This window comes from Onychomys torridus, chromosome 20 (genome assembly GCF_903995425.1).
Source record: "Onychomys torridus chromosome 20, mOncTor1.1, whole genome shotgun sequence".
Lineage (NCBI taxonomy): Eukaryota > Metazoa > Chordata > Mammalia > Rodentia > Cricetidae > Onychomys > Onychomys torridus.
Window position 1 is genome coordinate 48,384,484 of NC_050462.1, and position 22,114 is coordinate 48,406,597.

At 37.0% G+C, this 22,114-nt stretch overlaps 1 protein-coding gene across 1 annotated transcript; it reads right to left on the bottom strand.

Annotated features, from left to right (window-relative positions):
* Positions 1 to 18,705: 18,705 nt before the first annotated feature.
* Positions 18,706 to 19,644, bottom strand: LOC118571044 (olfactory receptor 6C74-like). Its single transcript, XM_036169928.1, has one exon. The coding sequence runs from the start codon at positions 19,642 to 19,644 to the stop codon at positions 18,706 to 18,708; it is 939 nt and encodes a 312-aa protein (XP_036025821.1).
* Positions 19,645 to 22,114: the final 2,470 nt, after the last annotated feature.

The following is a 22,114-nucleotide window of genomic DNA, read 5'->3' on the forward strand; positions in this document are numbered from 1 at the left end:
TCATCATCAGACATGAAGATTCTTACATTATAGGGTTGACATCCTATAACAATTCTTTTTGCCTTAAGGATATTACAGTAATTATTTTTTATTAAGAAAATTTTTATTCATTTTGCATACCAATCACAGACCCTCCTCCTCCCACCCCTTCAGCCTCCCCTCCCATTCCCTCCTACAAGATGGTAAGGCCTCCCATAGAGAGTCAGCAGACCCAGTAATTACTAACAACCTCTAATGTATATATCATTTCTAAGAGAGGTCACAAGTAATTAAAATGGGATATCCAAGTACAAAGTAAACTTACTTAAGATAATATCAAGAACTGTTTACAGGAAACATTTGGATTCTATAACAGGTGTTAGAATGAGAAACAGAAACGGGGCAAAATATTCCTCAAATAGTGAGGAGAACTGAGGCAAAGTGCTGGTAAACCCATAATCTACTCAGAAGCCACGAGGAGCATTCTGCTGTCAGAACTTTGTATATTGACACAGTCAACTATATGGGTAAAGAAGACCATCATTTATTGGACATTCTCTCACATTCAGAGAGTCATGAAGGCATCTCTTAAAAGCTTTCCTTATGTACACAGATTACCTCCATGGCAAAAATGTAGGAATTCATGTATCCAAACCACAGAAATAACAGTGTTATTACTTAATATCATTCATTTATTCTACTTCAATCATACATACCAATGATTCTGCAAAATGTTCTGGAAAATGTAGAATTCACATTAATGTTAAATCTGTGATTAAACTTTCAAAGTGCTATATCACTCATCATGAGTACCAGGTTAATTTTAAATGAAAGGAATTTAGTTCTAAATTATCAATACCGTAAAAATTTTTATCCTATTTTCTTTTTTTGTTTGTTTGTTTTTGTTTTTGGAGACAGAGTTTCTCGGTATAGCTTCGCGCCTTTCCTGGAACTCACTTTGTAGACCAGGCTGGCCTTGAACTCACAGAGATCCACCTGCCTCCCGAGTGCCACCACCTGGCCCTATTTTCTTTGAATGAAAATTTAAAAGTGATTAATACATCAGTGTTTTAATGGGAAAAATTATCAAAAATGCATACCTAGCTGGAAACAATTTTTAACTGTTTCTTTTTTTAATTAAGACATTTTTTATTCATTTTACATACCAACCACAGATCCCCCTCTCCTCCCTCCTCCCACCCTCCCAGCCTTTGCTCACAGCCCACCTCCCATCCCCATCTCCTCCAAGGCAAGACCTCCCATGGGGAGTCAGCAGAGCCTGGTACATTCAGCTGAGGCAGGTCCAAGGCCCTCCCCCTGCACCAAGGCTATGTAAGGTGTCCCACCATAGGCACTGGGCTTCTAAAAGCCTGCTCATGCACCAGGGATGCTCCTTAAGCAGGTCAAGCTACACAACTGTTTCACTTATGCAGAGGGCTTAGTCCAGTCTTGTGGAGGCTCCACAGCTGTTGGTCCACAGTTCATGAGTTCCCTCTAGTTTGGTTTGGTTGTCTCTGTAGGTTTCCCCATCATGATCTTCATGCCCCTTGCTCATAGAATCCCTCTTCTCTCTCTTCTACTGGACTCCTGGAGCTTGGCCTGGTGCTTGGCTGTGGATCCCTGCATCTGCTTCCATCAGTTACTGGATGGAGGCTCTATGATGACAGTTAGGGTACTCATCAATCTGATTTCCGGAGTAGGCCAGTTCAGGCACCCTCTCCACTACTGCTAGTAGTCTAAAGTGGGATCATCCTTATGGGTTCCTGGAAACTTCCCTAGCACCCTGTTTCTCTCTATCCCCATGATGTCTCCCTCTATCATGGTATCTTTTTCCTTGCTCTCCCATTCTGTGCATGTTCCAGCTCGACCATCCCATTCCCTTATGTTCTCATCCCCCACCCCTACCCTCTACTGCCCCTCCTCACCCCCAGCATGCTCATGGAGATCTCATCTATTTCCCCTTCCCAGGGCGTCCATGTGTCCCTCTTAGTCTTCTCCTTGTTAGCTGGCTTCTCTGGAGCTGTGGGTTGTGGTCTGGTTATCCTCTGCTTTACCTTTTAGAATCCCAATTATGTGTGTTAAAAAAAATCCAAAAATATAGACATTTATCTGAAATACCCATATTCAAATACCATAAAGATGCAGAGATATAGGCACAGTTGTACTTGGACCAGACTTTCCATATTTAACATATTGACCAAGCTACTGATATGAATACAGACACTGCACTCCTCTCTGAATGTATCTGAATGTATGATGTGCTTTTCTCACCTAGTAAGACAATCTTGTAGATGATTTCATTAGCAAATGTTTTGCAGGTATATTTGTATTTTTTGTGTTTAAATCTTCTCTTTACTCTATTGATGTGGTCCATGCATTGAATCATTTTCTATGTATTGCTCACACTGACATATAAAATGAATCAATCCTAATCTTAGGTAATTTTCTTTTTTTTCCATTTATTTATTATGTATACAGTGTTCTGTCTGAATGCATGCCTGCGGGCCAGAAGAGGGCACCAGATCTCACTACAGATGGTCCTGAGCTATCATGTGGTTGCTGGGAATTGAACTCAGGACCTCTGGAAGAACAGCCAGTGCTCTTAACCATTGAGATGTCTCTCCAGCCCAGTTTTCATGTACTCACTTCTTGAATCAAAACCTAAAGAGATGATGAAAATTCTCAGGAGAATTTGAGATTTATAACACATTTCCCAAAGAAATAACACTTTTTCATGTTATCCAAATGTACTCCCCAGACAATCTGTATTTTTAAAAACAAAATGTACTTTAAGAAACTATACTGTCTCTAGAGACTTGAATGTAGATTGCTCTAAGAAGTGTCTGCTATATCATTTAAGAAAGCAGTTATTAGGGAGACTTCTGAATTAATGTAATTATTCATGTGTCTATATTAGGCTTATGTAGTTTCTCACAGCTCTTATACTCACTATTAAATCTCGGGCTCCCAATTCAGTTATATGTTTTTAATAATATTGACAATACAGTTAATCTAATCTAATCTAATTTATTTAGACCATAGGTTATGTATCATATATAGTCTCGTTCTGTGAATAGAATAGGCTGGTGAAAGTCTTGGGAGGTGTTTTGCTTGAAAAATTCATGGAGGAATGTGTAAATGGGAAGGAATTGGAGTAGTCCATATCATCCCTGTTATCTTGACAAGGTCTTCTAGTGAAGGCTATCATATCCATCAGTCAGCTAAAGATAACTCTTGAAGCCATGTAGGCATGCACAGGAAGTATATTTCTTGTCTTAGTCAGTGTTGTTGCAAACACCATGACCAAAGCAACTTGGGGAAGAAAGAGTTTATTTGATTTTCATACCTTGAATCACAGTCTATTGAGAGAAGCCAAGGCAGGAACTCAAACCTGAAAGTAACATGGAGGCAGCAGCTGATGAAGAAGCCCTGGTGGAATGCAGCTTACTGGCTTGTTCATCATGGCTTGCTCAGTCTGCTTTCTTATAGATCCCAGGACCACCACACACAATCAGCTGGTCCCTCTCACATTAAACACTAATTATGAAAGTGCTCAATAGGCTTGCTTACAGCTGTCTTATTCTGTAGATATCACTCTGTATAAATAAAATGCTGTTTGGCCAGTGGCCAGGCAGGAAGTATAGGCAGGACAAGAGAGAAGAGAATTCTGGGAGGTGGAAGGCTGGAGGGGGAGAGAGACTGCTAGCCGTGGCCATGACAAGGAAGATGTAAGGTAATGGTAAGCCACAAGCCACATGGCAAAGTATAGATTAATAGAAATGGGTTAATTTAAGATAGAAGAAGTAGATAACAAGAAGCCTGCCACAGCCATACAGTTTATAAATAATATAAGTTTCTGTGTGTTTACTTGGTTGGTTCTGAGTGGCTTCCAGCCTGGCGGGTGAGAGAGATTGGTCGTGACTGTGGGCCAGGCAGGAAAACTCTAACTACAGTCTTATGAGGCCATTTTCTTAATTGAGGTTCCATCCTCTCCAATGATTGTAGCTTGTGGTAAGTTGACATACATTAGGCAGCATACTTCTCCAATTCTCCAGAGAGCCCTTAAAGACAAAAACATACAAATTTCTTTCCACACCTTTAATGCAAAGATATTCTTTACCTGTAATTTTACCTACTAATCAAGAGAGTCCTTGAAGCTACAGCTTCATTCCTTTCCTCCATCACTCTCACGACACAGGACTCTCACCTGGAATGTTTAGGCAAATGAGGGACAATTTTTTGTTTGTTTGTTTTTTAGCTTTTTTTTTTTTTGCAGAATTTAATTGAAGTTGGGTCCTTTAACTTCTTTTCTTTATCTGTTTTCTGTTTCTTTACCAGAATACTCAAGATTTTGTTGTTTGTTTAGTGGATATACTGACAACATGACTATATGATAAAAGGTATATGTGGTAAATTTCAAATTCAGAGTGTTTTTAAAGAGAATGGTTTTATTTTGGTTAATCTTTTGGAAGGCTCTAAGATCTAAGATCAGAAGGCTGTACCCTTTAACTCACTACAGAAAGCAGTAGAAAGGTGAGCCTATGTGGAAGAGAGAAAACATCCATGGTTACTAACCCATTCCTGTGAGCCAGGTATTGATTTGCTTGTGAAGCTCCACCTCTGTGATCCAAATACCATCTCTAGACCTCACCTTCCAGCAATACGCACTGAGGAACTAAGGGGGACAAGATCAAGTATGAGAGCTCTTATTTCCAGCTTGGATACTATGCCAGCCAGTGTGATATGGGTTTTCAGTTAGGAGAAAGAAGGCTGCATCATTACCTGAAAGGATCATGATGCAAACTAAATTTCAAAATATGTTCTCATAGTCATTTACTACTATTTCCTTGGCCACTTTCTAGGAAGATGGATTGAGAAATACCTTTCTACAGACAATTATTTCCATTGGCAAGAACCTGAGTACATAAGTCAGGAAGAAATGAGTAAGATGGATGTTACTACTTCCTTGTTGAACAGGTTGTGTGTTAAAAGTTCTCAAACTGAAGATATTCTACAGAATGAATGCATAACTCAGTTTAATTTCAAGGGTCACAATTATTAAAACCCTCTATCAAAATCCTGACAAACACTGATTTGTAAGTCTCATCTGTATGAAATTATGTCTCCTAAAATTTTATTTAACCACTTCCATTAATAAACTTTTGCCTAATCCTCCCTTTTTTATTCAGTCACTATGTATTTAAAATTCATCTTACCTTGTATTCCTGATATTTCTTTAATTGCTGGTGATTCCACTTTACTGATATGTCATCTATTCTTTGTCCTTTACCTCTTGAAGATGGTATTAATTAAATTTGTCCATTATGAATGAAGCTTCTTATCATTAGCATCGAGATGGTTTTAGGAATATGAATTATCAAAATATTATTAACTAATGGGGATATGGTTTGTGTTTTGTACAGAAAGACTCCATTTGCATCAATAAGAAAGTAATATGTTGTTATCAGGAGTGGTTACACCATTTTGCATTACAGAGCAGTTAGGGTTTGAAATGATTTCTATATACCCATGTGTTCAAGCCTTTGTACCAAGACTGTGGATCTATTTTGAGACAGTCCTGGAAACCTAAGGAGATAAGACCCCGCCCCCCCCCACACACACACATCACTTATAACGTATCTCTGGTACATCGCTGTATTTCTCTGCTTCCTGTCCATCATTGAAGAAACTCCTCTACCTTATGATCTTGCCACAATGACATTATAACCAAGTGCATGAAACAGGTGATCATGGACTGAAATAAACAATGGTTACTTTAGGCAATTTCTGTTTAATATTTATTCACAGCAACAAAAAACACAGTTGACAATTGGCACCAGAGATTTGGGGTTATTGCTATGAGTATAGCTCCCTGTTTGGTTCTTAGAACTTTGGAAATGAGGTGGGATATAAAGGTAGGAAAAATCTTGAGGACATGACAAGGGAGAAAGAAGCCTCATACTCTGGAAACTTATTGCAGCTTTTGACAACATTAGACCTGGAATTCTAGTACAATTAATAAGTGCTTAAGGATTTTGTCCCTTCTTATCCACGTGCCTACAGTTTGCTAGGAATTTCATGTAATTCTAAGGAAAGGACACGTGATAAATCCCATGTGCAACTCTAGTGGCTTCTGGTTTTACTTCATCATATTATAAAGTATTAAAGGTGTCTCCAGAGCTACTTCACACATCATCCTTAGCAGTCTTTTGAGATGGAACTTGAATGTCATCAATCAAGTAAGTGCCTAATGGTAAGATTTGCTGGCTAAGAGTAGGCTATACACACCTGTGAGTATCCTTTACTTTCCCCAACACTTCCTTTGATACTGCATACATCCCAGCATGAATTTTTTACTGTCTTCTGGCAGCTTCTTTCTCTTACCCCTCATACTTAAGCCTACATTTAAATACCTTTAATAACATTTCCAATTCTGCTTTATGGTACTAGCTAGTTCTAAAAAATTTTTGAGCATTGAAGCCACAAATCTGGATTTGGTCTGAAAATTTCCCTAAACATCTAATGAAAATGTTGAAGCTAAAGAAGATGGCTATATAGGATTGTGTCCCTGTATCCAAACTACTGATAGTTTGATTTGTAGGTAGATTTTGGAAGAATTTGGAGAGGATATATAAAGTAAAGCCTCAAAATCTATGAGCAGAAATTAATGAGTGATTCTGGTGGGATCTCAAAATAGTATAATATCGAGATGATTAAAATACCACAAAGTACTCAGAAGTTTAAGGTGGAAAAATCAGTACTATACTGAAATTTGTTAGAAAGATTGTAGATGTTATGTTGTTATCTTCTTGAAAATAATGTGCCTGCATTTTGTATGTGTCCTAAGTCTTTTATGGGAGGGTAAAATTAAAGATTACAGATTATTTCATTTAGTAGAGGAAGTTTAAGTTAGCCAAGTAGTCAATATGTGGAATGCTTATAGGTGGCTTTTAGACATATTTGTAGTGAAAGTCAGGAACAAAGAGACTTAGAAAACAAATGATCTTGTAAGAAAATGAATGAGTTGCATGCTGTGAATAAGAAAGATTGATAGCACTAAAAATAACCCAAGCACTTGGCTCTTGGGAAATGAGATATGTGCTGTTATGGCATTTTAGGAACTGGCTAGGTTGTGCAGATGGCAAGTTCTTTAAAGACTTTCATTTCTAGTTGGGGGCTCCACAGCCTTTGGTTCATAATTCATGTGTTTCTATTAGTTTGGCTATTTGTCCCTGTGCTTTTCCAGTCTTGGTCTCAACAATTCACACTCTTACAGTCCCTCCTCTTTCTCGACAATTGGACTCCTGGAGCTCCACCTGGGGCCTGGCCAATGATCTCTGCATCCACTTCCATCAGTTATTGGATGAGAGTTCCAGCTCAACCGTTAGGGTGTTTGGCCATCTGATCACCAGACTAGGTCAGATCAGGCTTTCTCTCAACCATTGCCAGTAGTCTACAGTGGATGTATCATTGTGGATTTCTGGGGACCTCTCTAACACTTTGCTTCTTCCTGTTCTCATGTGGTCTTCATTTATCATGGTCTGTTATTCCTTGTTCTCCTTTTCTGTTCTGGACCAGGCCCTCTGGATAAGTGAGACAATTGAATAGCTTGAACTGTTTGGGAGGCACCCAGGCACTGGGACCCGGACCTGTCCTTAGTGCATGAGCTGGCTGTTTGGAACCTTGGGCTTACACAGGGACACATGCTCAGCCTGGAAGGAGGGGCCTAGACCTGCCTGTACTGAATCCACCAGGTTGAATTGAATCCCCAGGGGAGTCTTGGCCCTGGAGGAGATGGGAATGGAGGGGAGGGGCTGGGGGGCTGGTGGGAGTGGGGGTGGGAGGGGGGAGGACAGGGGAACCCATGGCTAATGTGTAAAATTAAAACACAAATATAATAAATAAAAAAGGAGAAAAATAAAATAAAATTAGGTTGATTAAAAACAAAGACTTTCATTTCAAAAGAGTATTTCTGTGGCAGCAGGTTTACAGAAAGCTCTCTGGGAAGTTGTTTCACCAGTAACCCTTTCAGTGAGCTCAGTCATACAGGTCAGCTACACATAGGCCAGTGTAGCAATGGCCCAAGGCAACACGTTACAGCTCAGCCTTGAAGTAGACCTTGCCATCATCTACATATGATGGCAATATGCAAAATTCAAGAATTACAGTGTCTTGGAGACTTTCATCCAGATTTAAAAAAAAAAAAAAAGCCACACAGTGTGAGACAGGTCCAGATTGCCTGCAAGTAGCCCTGAGTAGATCATGCATGATGTTCTATGGGAGACACTTAAGGTCCATTGAAAACGTCATCACAATATGGGTATGACAGGAACAAGACTTCTGCTGATATCTAGTGTGTACCTTTCTACTGCGTTATAACATGGAATAGGGTATCGCATGTAAGCGTTTTTGAGAAAGAAATGGAGAGCGAGAGCTAGAGAGAGCCTGGGGGAAAGAGGTCAACCTTCTCAGTTACAATCCTTCCCCTCTGTGTCTTCAAACACATATTGGTTGAACAAGTTAATAGGCTTTATTATGAAATTTAATAATGAGTTGGTCAATATCATAACTCAATCATGTCCACACCACTCTTTTTTATTTTTCATATCTGTCCTCCTTTTCCCCTTGTGCTCTCACTTTATGTGTCCTTTTTCCTGCCTTTTAGTGAAACTAGCATTTTTCTCACATCATGGTTTCTTCTCCCTCCTCTTTGTCCAGGAACTCCACACCACCCCTCTCATCTGAATTCATCCTCCTTTCTGTCTATTATTAGAAAACAACCAGACTTATAAGGAATAATAATAAAATAAAATAAACAAAATCTAATGCATTGAGATAGGACAAGACAAATAAGCCAAAGGAGAATAACCCAAGAAAAAGCACATGAAACAAATACAGATGCAGAGAACCACTCATTAGCACACTCAGAAATCCCATAAAAATACTAAACTAGAAACCACAATATGTACACAAAGGACTTGTAAGGATCAAAGACAGAACAAAAAAAAGTATAAATAAAATTAAATTAATATTAAATATAAGATAAAATTAATGAAAAAAAGTCCTGATAGGACATTGTGGAACAAGAAACCTCCGAAGATATCATTGAATTCATTTTCTTTTGGCCATCTACAAGTGGATATGCATCCTATCCTTAAGAGGACTTTAATTCCCCAGTGAGAGTCCCTTGGTATAACTAAATTTTCATTTCCAAGTCGTTATCAATTGGAGATTGCTTCTGGTTTAGGAATGTGGGCATGTGTCCACTTCTCTTTCAACTCTAGGACTCCATGTGGTTCATATCCATGCAGACCCTGTGTATGCTGCCTCAATCCCTGTGAATTATTATGTACATTGATCCTGTTGATTTAGAGGGCCTTGTTTTCTTGGTATCATCCATGTCCTCTGGCTCTTACACTCTTTCTGTCTCTTCTTCCTCAGGCTTCCCTGAGACCTGAGGGGAGGACTTGATGGAGACATCCTGTTTGGGGCTGAGTGTCACAAGGTCTGCCATTCTCCGCATAGTCTTTATGAGAGTCTTTATTTGTTGTCCTCTGCAGGAGGATGTTCTTCTCATGATGACTAAGCAAGGCACTCATCTATGAGTATAGCAGAACGTCATTAGCAGTTATTTTATTGCTATGTTTTTGTTTATTTGTTTTAGAACATTTGGTTTTAGCCTAGGTCCTTGGGCTACCTAGTCTCAGGCTTGTGGTAACCAAAGCAAGTGTCATGTAAGTGTTCCATTTCATGGAATAAATCTTAAGTCAAATCAAATATTGGTTGGTTACTCACACAAGCCTTGTGCCACCACTACACTAACACTTCTTACAGGCAGGACACCATTGTAGATCAAAGGGTTTGGTGAGTTGGTACATATGTGTCTCCTTTGGTAGTGTGCATAGTACCTTACTATACCAAAGACATGAGCACTTAGGGGTGAAAGCTCTATGTAGGCACCAGACTAACTTCTCAATGTTCAATGAGTTGTGTAGATATTGTCTTCAGCAATAGGACATGACTGCCATTTGTAAAGAGCAACAAACAATCCTGGCTTGTTTGAGGGTTCTCATGGGACCCCATTGACCAAGAAATCAATTAGATATAACCCAATCCAAGAACTGGAAGCTTTATTTGGTAATGAGAGATGTCCATTTGGGGTTAAGTCTCTCTCATTAGTTGGCAATTTCATTTATGCCACCTTCATATATGCATATATTTTATAAAACCACCCGTCAAATAGCTTTAATTTAGCTGTCACTCCCCATATTCCTTCACTTGTTCCTCTCCCCCACACCGCTGCAGATGATCCTCCCATTCCAGTCCCCCTAACCTATCCATCCATAACTGTTTCCCTTTCTTAGTGAGATATATTTGTATCCCACCCCCACCCCCACCACCAGTTCATTATACTATAGCAAAACTCTGCAGCTCTGTGGATTCTATTATGCTTATCATTGATTTAACAGTTAATATCTACATATTACATGTACATACATTCCATACCCTATTGGTATTTCTGGGTCTTGGTTACCTCACTCAGATGATTTTATTACTAAAAAAAAAATCTCATGATTTCAATTATTTCAGAAAATAACAAGCTAGATGGTTTACCACAGATTTCAGAGTGGCAGCTGCCTCAACAAACTAACTCGCTTTTCTTTTCTTTTTTTTTTTTTTTTTTTTTTCTGAGTCAGGGTTTCTCTGTGTAGTTTTGCACCTTTCCTGGAACTCTCTTTGTAGACCAGGCTGGCCTTGAACTCACAGAGATCCACCTGGCTCTGCCTCCCAAGTGCTGGGACTAAAGGCTTGTGCCACCACCATCCAGCCTAACTTGCTTTTCTAATGGACCTAAAGAAGTCAGAGGTTTTTCATATAGTAAAAAAACTACTTTTCATACCAAGCAAGGAATCTGCTTGTAGATTAATCAGATAAAGCTCCTGTTTTTCCATATTTTCTTACACATAACAAATTTGAAAATTCTTCAGCTATTCCTTTTTCAACTCACAAGAATTGGTTACAATTAAAAGCATTGAATGTTTGATTAGTATTGTTTGTATCTTCCAGTCTACAATACCATTAACAGAACAGTGACGGTCTCTTCACTTAGTATTTAGGGACGATAATCTGTGTCTAGAGTTGTAGTAATTCTTCATATCCATAATCTTTTCCATAGTACACCCCTTTGATCCTCTTCCATAGAATCATATCCAGGTCAAGATTTCCTCTGCAAAAACTTTGAACAATGGGAAGGTATAGGTAAAGTCAGCCATAGTTTTTTGTTGTTGTTGTTTCGTTTTGTTTTACCTTTTGATTAACTGTATCAGGTTTCTAGATAAGGAAAAAGCTGTTATTATTCAGGACACAGAAGGTGGTGCGAAGTTCATACTTCCATGAGTTCTTCTTCACTAAGTCATATTAGGAGCAATGCAGGTGCAGCCTAATGCACACTGCACAAAAAATGTATTTGTGTTATACCTGAGGAGTGCCAAACTTAGGACTTCCTTTATAGTTTAAACAGACTGATAGAAAACATCTTACATATTGCCATTCTATGAGACGTTACCTTCATCCTGGTCAGCCTGTCTTTTTTTCAGAGAGAGAGACAGAGAAAGAGAGAGAGAGAGAGAGAGAGAGAGAGAGAGAGAGAGAGAGAGAGAGAGAGATCTTTGACCTCCATGGCTAAAGTATATTAAAACATTTGTTAAAATAATGCAAAGCAAGAACTATAAAATGTGTGGCAACACTATAGAGAATTGCAAATAGTCTTGGCTAGTGTATTTTCCCTCAAGTGATTACATAATGTAGAACTTTAAATGAGAGGGTTATATACTTCATCTTGAAGCATCTGATGATAGTGTTGTTGTAAGTACACTAAGTTGATCACTACCCAATATATACAGGAATCAAAACATAACAATGTCTTTCATAATTGTGTATAGATATTGTGATAGATTAAATAGATAAGAGTCACAAAAATTATAAGATTATATACTCAATTTTTTATTATTTTTATACTTTTATTAAAATTTTAGGATATTCTACACTCAAGTAAATATATTACTTATAATCAAATATATATATATATATATATATATATATATATCACATAATTTCTTTACTGGTAAAATATGTGACCAATACCTACTAAAGAAACAACATATGATTAAAACAAGACTACATTTAAACAATCCTGGTATTTGAAGACAGCATTTATTTTTCCAACAAACAGTTCTTCCTGAAGCTCCACATCAAAGGGCACACTTGAATATTATATCATTGATGAACATATTTACCTCAGTCATCACTAATCTCATTATTAACATCCGCACTCATTTATTATTATTATTTACTTAGATGCTGGACTAGATGATGCCACTATAGAAATTTATAAGTTTAAATGTGGACAAAATTCTAAACGGTCTTATTAAATAAGAAACACAGAGCAGAAAATTGTATGTTCATAGGTGTGCGGGTTAATGTCAGGGTGTTCAGTTCGATTCCATTGGTCCACATGTTGGTTTTTATGCCAGTACCGAGCTGTTTTTATTAAGTTCTATAGTAGAGCTTGAGGTCAGGGATTGTGATGCCTCCAGAGGTTGTATTATTGTACAGGATTCTTTTGGCTATCCTGGGTTTTTTGTTTTTCCATATGAAGTTGAGTATTATTCTTTCCAGGTCTGTGAAGAATTGTGTTGGTAATTTGATGGGCATTGTGTTGAATCTGTAGACTGCTTTTGGTAAAATCACCATTTTTACTATGTTAATCCTGCCTATCCGTTTTCTGACAACTTCTTCAATTTCTTTTTTCAGGGACTTAAAGTTCTTGTCATATAGGTCCTTCACATGCTTAGTTAGAGTAACCCCAAGGTATTTTATATCATTTGTGGCTATTGTAAAGGGTGATGTAATATCCTTTTCAGCCTATTTGTCTATTGTATATAGGAGGGCTACTAATTTTTTTGATCTTGTATCCTGCTATGTTGCTGAAGGTTTTTATTAGATGTGTCAGTTCCTTGGTTGAATTTTCGGGGTCACTCATGTATACTATCATGTCATCTGCAAATAGGGAAAGCTTGACTTCTTCCTTTACAATTGGTATCCCTTTAATTTCCTTATGTTGTCTTATAGCTCTGGCTAGAAATTCAAGTACTATATTGAATAAGTATAGGGAGAGGAGACAGCCTTGCCTTGTTCCTGATTTTAGTGGTATTGCTTTGAATTCTCTCCATTTAATTTGATGTTGGCTGTTGGCTTGTTGTATATTGCCTTTATTATGTTTAGGTATGTTCCCTGTATTTCTGATCACTCCAAAATGTACAATGGAAAAAAAGAAAGCATCTTCAATAAATGGTGCTGGCATAACTGGATATCAATGTGTAGAAGGCAAATAGATCCATCTCTGTCACCGTGCACAAAACATAAGTACAAGTGGATCAAGTACCTCAACATAAATCCAGTTACTCTGAAGCTGATAGAAGAGAAAGTAGAGAAAGTAGGAAGTACTCTTGAACGCATTGGCACCGGAGATCAATTTCTAAATATAATACCAGTAGCACAGACACTGAGAGAAACAATCAATCAATGGGACCTGTTGAAACTGAGAAGCTTTTGTAGGGCAAAGGACATGGTCAACAAGACAAAGTGACAGACTACAGAATGGGAAAAGGTCTTCATCAACCCCACATCTGACAGAGGGCTGATATCCAGAATATATAAAGAACTCCAGAAATTAGACATCAAAATGCCCAACAGTCCAATTAACAAATGGGCTATAGAACTCAACAGAGAATTCTCAACAGAGGAAGTTCAAGTGGATGAAAGACATTTAAGGAATTGCTCAACATCCCTAATTATCTGGGAAATGCAAATCAAAACGACTCTGAGATACCACCTTACACCTGTCAGAGTGGCTAAGATCAAAAACACAGAACACAACTTATGCTGGAGAGGATATGGAGCAAGGGGAACTCTCCTCCACTGCTGGTGGGAATTCAAGCTTGTACAGCCACTTTGGAAATCAATATGGTGCTTCCTTAGAAAATTGGGAATCCATCTCCCATAAGACCCAGCTGTAGTACTCTTGGGCATATACCCAAGGAATGCTCAATCATACCACAAGGGCATTTGCTCAGCTATGTTCATATCAGTATTGTTTGTAATAGCCATAACCTGGAAACAACCTAGATGCCCTTCAACTGAAGAATGGATAAAGAAAACATGGAACATATACACAACGGAGTACTACTCAGCAGAGAAAAACAATGACATCATGAGGTTTGCAGGCAAATGAATGGATATAGAAAAAATCATCCTGAGTGAGGTAACGCAGACTCAGAAGCACAAACATGGTATGTACTCACTCATAGTAGGATAGTAGATGTAAAACAAAGATGACTAGACTGCTACACAACTCCAGGGAGGCTACCTAGAAAACGGAACCCTAGGAAAGACACAGGAATTGACCAATGACAGAGAAATGGATGAGATCTACATGAACAACCTGGATGACAGTGGGAGTAATGAAGGGCAAGGTTTGAAGGAATCCAGCTGGATCAAGAACAGAATGGAGAACAAGGAATAACAGACTGTGATAAATGAAGACCATGTGAGGACAGGAATAGGCAGAGTGCTGGAGAGATCCCCAGAAATCCACAGTGATACATCCTCTGTAGACTGCTGGCAATGGTCGAGAGAAAGCCTGATCTGACCTAGTCTGGTGATCAGATGGCCAAATACCCTAACTGTTGTGCTGGAACTCTCATCCAATAACTGATGGAAGTGGATGCAGAGATCATTAGCCAGGCCCCAGGTGGAGCTCCAGGAGTCAAATTGTCGAGAAAGAGGAGGGAATGTAAGAGTGTGAATTGTTGAGACCAAGATTGGAAAAGCACAGGGACAAATAGACAAATGAATGGAAGCATATGAATTATGAACCAAAGGCTGTGGAGTGCCCAGCTGGATCAGGCCCTCTGGATAAGTGAGACAATTGAATAGCTTGAACTGTTTGGGAGGCACCCAGGCACTGGGATCCGGACCTGTCCTTAGTGCATGACCTGGCTGTTTGAAACCCTTGGGCTTACACAGGGACACTTTGCTCAGCCTGGAAGGAGGGGACTGGACCTGCCTGTACTGAATCCACCATGTTGAATTGAATCCCCAGGGGTATCTTGGTCCTGGAGGAGATGGGAATGGAGGGGAAGGGCTGGGGTGAAGGTGGGGGTGGGGGCGGAAGGGGGAAAGACAGGGGAACCCATGGCTGATGTGTAAAATTAAAACACAAATATAATAAATTAATAAAAAAGAAACACAGAGCCAAATACAGAGTTAAATCCTAAGAGATCAGAGCAAGAGCCATGACTTCCTTTAGCTTACTACTTGCTATCATACTTTCCCTGAGAGAGAGACCTTCTTCCTTTGTGTCTTGTGTTTTATTGCTTTCCTATTCTGCCTTATCATTGGCTCTAAACCCAGCCATATGAATTCCTCATCACTGCCTCTCTATACAGACCTCCTGGTCTCTATGGTTGGTACTGGGATTAAAGACTCAAGAGTCACCACGCTTGGCTGTGTCCTTGACCACACAGAGACTCTGCCAGCCATGTAATCGCATGAAGGGCATGGGCTGCAACCACCTGACTTCTATTCCTGGCTTGCTAATGACCTGTGATCTCCAGGCAAACTTTATTTATTAACATACAAATAAAATCACATTTCAACACAATTAAAATACACCACATTTAAAGTTAACTGCTAGAATTCAGTTATTTCTTGATAGTAGTAAAACCCATAGTTGACAACAAATACTATAAAAGGTTGAGGGTAGAGGGACTTGACAGATTCTTTTAAGAGGAAACTGGTGATAGACACTTTCAAAACTATCTAACATGATCTGAACAAGGTGGCTATATTCTATATTATGAGAATCATGGTTGATTTATATGTTAGAAATTTTTCCAACACAATGTGATGGACAAGTTAAAGATCAAAGGCAGAAAATCTGTTAAGAGTGCACTGATATAATTTGACCTCAGCTTGTCTTAGTTAACTGGCACATATTACTGGGAAACAGATGTTATATTCTTCCCTTTCAGTTCAAAAAAAGAAGAACTAACAGAGATGGGGAACACTGATGGCTATAGAGAGACATTTTGTAAAGTCTAGCACATAGGTTTAAAGACTAAAGCATCCTTCAGTGTTTACCCAAGTGAATTATTTATGAACTCAAAATTTTTTTCAAGTAAGTATAAAATTACTTCAACCAATCATTTCCCATTATGACTTAGTCCTAGAGTTTATTTAATTTTCTATTTTTAAATAACTAAAATATACTAGAAATTGAAAGGAAAATATAGGTTATGCATTATAAGTAGTTGAACAGAGTGACTATCTCTGACTTTCACCAAGTTGTTGATAATTGCTTTTGATATAAGGGAAAATAAGGTAACAAATTCTTTGCTGAAAGAGGTGTAGGGTTAATGTAAATAAGTTTATAATGTAAACAAGTTTAATAGATAAATTATATATTTATAAACATTAATAATTTCACATAGTTATATTTGACAACTTATGATACAGGTGAACAGGTTCACAGACTAACCTGAACTATTTTGGCATAATTTTCATCTGATGCCAAGAGCTTTTAATGAGCATTTTTAGGATAGTTATAACTTATAAAGTATAAATCTGCATACATGAAAAGTTAAGTTGTAATTCATAGCAAGTTCAATAGCAAAACTTAGATGGTACTTACTTAACATGTTGTTATGCATGGCCAAACAAAATCTTCATAAAGTACTGCAGTTTGATGGAGAAATCATGCACAAACATGGCACAAATAGCTAATATGAATATGCTTAATGCCCTTGTAATACTTTTCCATGTGTATAGATTTAAACCTTATCTCTTTAGGTTGTACAATTTATATCAATCTGTGTGGACAAAGCAAATTATATTTACTTTGAGATATATTGAAATAAAATCCATGAAATAATTCGATGTCAAAAAAAATCTACTAGTCCAAAATTTCCTATAACATCCCCAGCTACTTTTTCTATAAACCTAATCTTAGTTTATAGAGCAAATATTTATTAGAAAAAGTACCCATTGTTGTATTTTTTGAGATTATAATATAATTACACCTTTTTCCATTTCTTTTTACTTCCCTCCAAACCCTGCCATATAACCCTCTGGATTTCCTTTCAAATTCATGGTCTTTTTTTTTTTTCATTAATTATTATTACATGCATATGTGTATAAGCATATGCATATATATATATATATGTATATATATATATATATATATATATATATATATATATTCATAAATACAACCTGCTTAGTCTGTATCATATTATTTGTATAAATATTCTCATGGCTCACTATTTCACATTGGGTAGCTAATTTATGTGTTCTTACTGGGGAAGATCATTTCTTCTGCACTTAATGTTTCTGTAGTTCTATGTGCAGGGTTTAGACCTCCTGGTATTTTCTCCATCTATTTTAGGAAATCTATTACCATGAGATTGTGTCTCTTAATAATATCAGATATTATACCCATTAAGTCTCACCAATATGAGTACATTAGCTTTTGGGGGAAAATTTTTTTTCGTTGAGTCACACTGACCCAAACGTGGCACATTTGAAAAGAAGCATGGGCTACCAAATGAGATCCAGGAAAGGCACAAAGCTACACAAAGAAACCCTGTCTGGGAAAAAAAAAAAAAAAAAAAAATTCAAAAAAAAAAAACAAAAACGAAAGGAAGGCCAACACATTCTGCTTTTCACATGATAAGTCATTATGATTTAGAAAAACATATTTGACCACTTAAATCGAGAAGAATGAACTCTGGTAGACCCTACAACACTAAAAACATTATTCATGATAATCTTTAAATCTTTGGATGTTCTAAAGGATTGTACACTTGTTTATGTCCTAAGAGTCCCAGGTCCAGAGAGGAACTGTTCATAAATTTCAACAGTGTGTAATATGTTCATAAGAATTAAAAAGTCCATTATTCAGTTAGTTCTTTCATGTACACATTTATTTTCCATTTTTGTCATAATCAGATTATCTGTAATTTGTGACTTTTTATTCAGAAATGAGCATGCCAACACCCATTTTACAAAGCTGTGAGGATAACATTCAGATATTTCAAGAAGCCTAGCAAATCATGAGAATAAATGTTGTGATAAATTCTAACACTGTTTAAGAAAATTGGAATTTACATTCTGTAACAACATGTCATGAGCTCATAGCATCTATATAAAACATACAAGGAATTGAGCCTCTGAAACAATGCCAAAGATTATGGAAATTCTGATTACTTTGTTTCTAAGAGAATTCAGAAATACATAAAAATAAAAACCATATAAATATCTTTGTTTGTATAACTTAAATGATACTTTATTGTTTCTATGATCAAAACCACATAAATAAGATCTAACATGTTTAGTGTATACTTTCACCCATGTACAATTGGAAAAATAAATTTAATATTTTGAGACCAACATGGCTATTAATTTCTGAACAATGCCAACTCAACATGCTGAACTGGATACTTCATTCCAAACATGGTAAGAGTTAAAATTGGACATGAATGGGAATGCAGAAGCTCTTCCGTTAAGTAAAGGGTTGTATGGTTTTTAAATATACACATGGAAGCACTTGATACACTCCACTCTTTCTGTTGACATTACAGATTATCTTGGAATGTAATTAAGTTGTTACTTCATTGAGAAAAGCTCTATCTTTTTTGTCATATTCTTAAAAGCATCCTTTACTTGTTTGTTTCTAAGTGTATAAATGAAGGGGTTCAACATGGGTGCCACTGAAGTGCTGAGCAGAGCTATTCCTTTATTTAAAGCAACTCTTTCATTTCCAGATGATTTCACATACATGAAGATGCAGCTGCCATAAGAAATGGACACCACAACTATGTGTGAAGAACATGTAGAAAAGGCTTTCTTTCTCTGTTGAGAAGATGGGATTCTCAGAATAGTCCTGATGATGTTTGTGTAGGAAATGCTCACTAACACCAGAGTAACCAGGAGTGTCAAAATGGCAGAAAGAAGCGTCATTAATTCTATTATGTGCGTGTCTGTGCAGGAGAGCTGAAGTATAGGAAAAACATCACAGAAGAAGTGATCGACAGTGTTAGCTGCACAGAAATCAAGCTGGAGCCCCATGAGGAGAGGAGGAAAAATTATCAGGAAACCAGACAACCAGGAAGCAAAGACGAGCAAGTTGCAAATTCTGCTGCTCATGATGGTCATGTAGTGTAGGGGTTTGCAGATGGCCACATAGCGGTCATAGGACATGGCAGCCAGAAGAAAAAATTCAGTTGCTCCCAAGAGAATAGTGAAAAATAGTTGTGCTGCACAGTCATTATATGAAATGGTTTTATCCCCTGTGGCCATACTAACAAGGAATTTGGGGATACAGACAGTGGTGACTGAAATTTCTAAAAATGAGAAGTTTCGTAAGAAGAAATACATAGGTGTCTTGAGATGAGAATCCAGTAGCGTGAGCGTGATGATGGTTAGGTTCCCAGTAACACTCAGCATGTATGTGAGAAAAAGAAACACAAAAATGACCACCTGCAGTTGTAGATCATCTGTTAATCCAAGAAGAATGAATACCGTCACCACTGTGTGGTTCTTCATAGCTAAGTTCTGATTGCCCAAGATAGGAAAAGAAAATTAGAAATGAAGGGGAAAAAAATCTGAACAAGAAAGTGAAAGTCTTTATAAGAATACTAGTATTCCCACTTAAACAACTACTATTCTCTGGTAGTAACCAATACAATTTTTCTCATATATTTTTTTTACCTGACATCTGACTAAATATATCCAAGATTTTTGTTGTTGTAGTTATTCAGTTAAATCAAAGCTCATAAACTTAAGTATTACAAATGAATAATATGTTCAACAAAGACAGTTAAGTGCAAAATCAAATATACACAAAATTATCATAGTATTTAAATTTGTATTTCTGTATTATACTTGGATCCTTCTCAATATATTTATCTTCTATTACATTATTGGTGATAATGTGGTAACACATTCTTCATTGTTCAACAAAAAGCTGCATTAATACATTTTTTCCATGGACTTTGCTAATTTTTGTGTAAGATTTGATCAGTCAACTCTAAAGAGACACATGGTGGACTGTCTTCACATGTTTTAGCTGAGATACAGTAGGATTTTAATGCCTTCATGAAGCTTCTGAAAGCCCTGTGCTTTGCATTCTTGTGACCATTTTTACTTCTCCATTCTGGCTTGTCCTGAACTTGAGCTTGCTCATTTTTTTCTGTAAGCTCCTCATATTTTTATAAAATGAATGCTATATTTTACAAATGTCATATTAATATTGACTTTGATGACAAATCACAGCTGTAAGAAGCTACTTACCTTGATTGTTCTCTTTTTTCTGATATCCATCTTAGTAAGTAAAGATCATATTTTCATTTTTGATATTTGTGTTAATTACATAGCATGTTTTTCTGAATATTTGCAGTGACACAGAGAAAGGCTGTACAATACAAGATAAAATGTTGAGTATATCCAATAGTTTTGTTAGTGTCGTTCATTGTCTTGCCTGCTGCTCCCCACCCAGAGGATGCCTCTTTCCCTCTCTGTGTTAGTCACAATCCTTCTCAGTTGTCTTTCTCATTTAGACTACAAAAGTTAAAAAATTATAGTAACTTTCTGAGTTATTGTATTTCTTTTTTTCCAGAAATGCTTGGTTATTCATGTTTTTCACCTGAAAAAAACTTCCAAATTTTTAGATAATATAAAAAATCATATTAGAACTTTTTTATGTTTTGAAAAATCACGGTTCTAGTGTGAAAAAATTATAGATCTAGAAATTTTAAATCATTACTAGTAAGCAAGTTCTTCTAATCTCACTTTATTACTATTTGACTTTGTACCCTTTTATGTGTCTTCATTTGATCATTTTCTGAAAGTGCCTGAATATCTATGTAATGAACATATAAATACAATGCTTATTATATTTATATGCATGAGTGAGACATTCTGAACTTCAAAGTCACAATCTAATTTAAAGTTCAAAGACACAGAAAAACTTCATTCTGTGAAATATGAGTAATATGATGGTAAAGTTCAGAAATAGTCCCCACTCCAGTAGAAAACCACACATACAGTCACAGATTGGCTTTTATATAGAAAAGACACAAAGTTGGGTGAAAAAGGAAGAGGGGTGGTTCTGGGAAGAGCTGGGGGAGTGAAAGTGATTATGATCAAAAACTCGTGATATGAAATCCTCAAAGAATCATTAAAAAAAACATCAAAATGTGTTTAACTTCTTTTTAGGCCCAAGTAGTATATCCATCTGTTGATACATATGTGAGAATGAAGAGGGGTCAAAAGACTGAAGACAGCAAGATTTGACAAGATTGCAAAGTAACCTCTTCCCCTCTCTGTCCCTTCTCTCTTTCTCTTTGAGTCTCACTGGATATGACCACTTTGGTAACACTCTTGATGTCAGTCACAGATAAAGAGTAATACATATTTTGACTCAGCAATTGTATTCTTGTCTTATTGTCAATGGAGAGGAATACTTATGTCCACCAACATCTGTGGACAAGACAGTCATTAAACAAAAGTAACATTTCAGCAATAAAAGAATTGTGTTACAGTCCTTGAAAGCATTATGATACAAAAGGAAAAAATGAACATTTTACTGCTATCAACAACTATATCACCCTTTCATTATGATCTCTCTACTTCTGTGCGGCTTACAAAACCCCACACTAGTGTAGGCAATAGCAGGTAAAAGTTTAGGGAAACAAGAAAGAATTCAGGCAGAAGGAAGATCAGAAATAGTCCATGCCATACCAGACAAAAGGGATAGTAGTTAATGTACAATGTTAATATCTGTACTCATTTTAGCATGATCTTTTCACTTTTATTTTCTTAAAGAAAAAATGAGATAATTTTATTTATGTCTAGCATTTTGCTTAAATTTGAATTTAAGTAATAAAGAGCTACTATAACTATTTAGCATCATTAGTGTGCTTCTTATCCCCATAAAAAAGTATTTGCTAGTTGACAGTAAATAGTAATGACAATCAAATGGTCCTCTGTGTATTGGTGACTGATTAGAAAATTC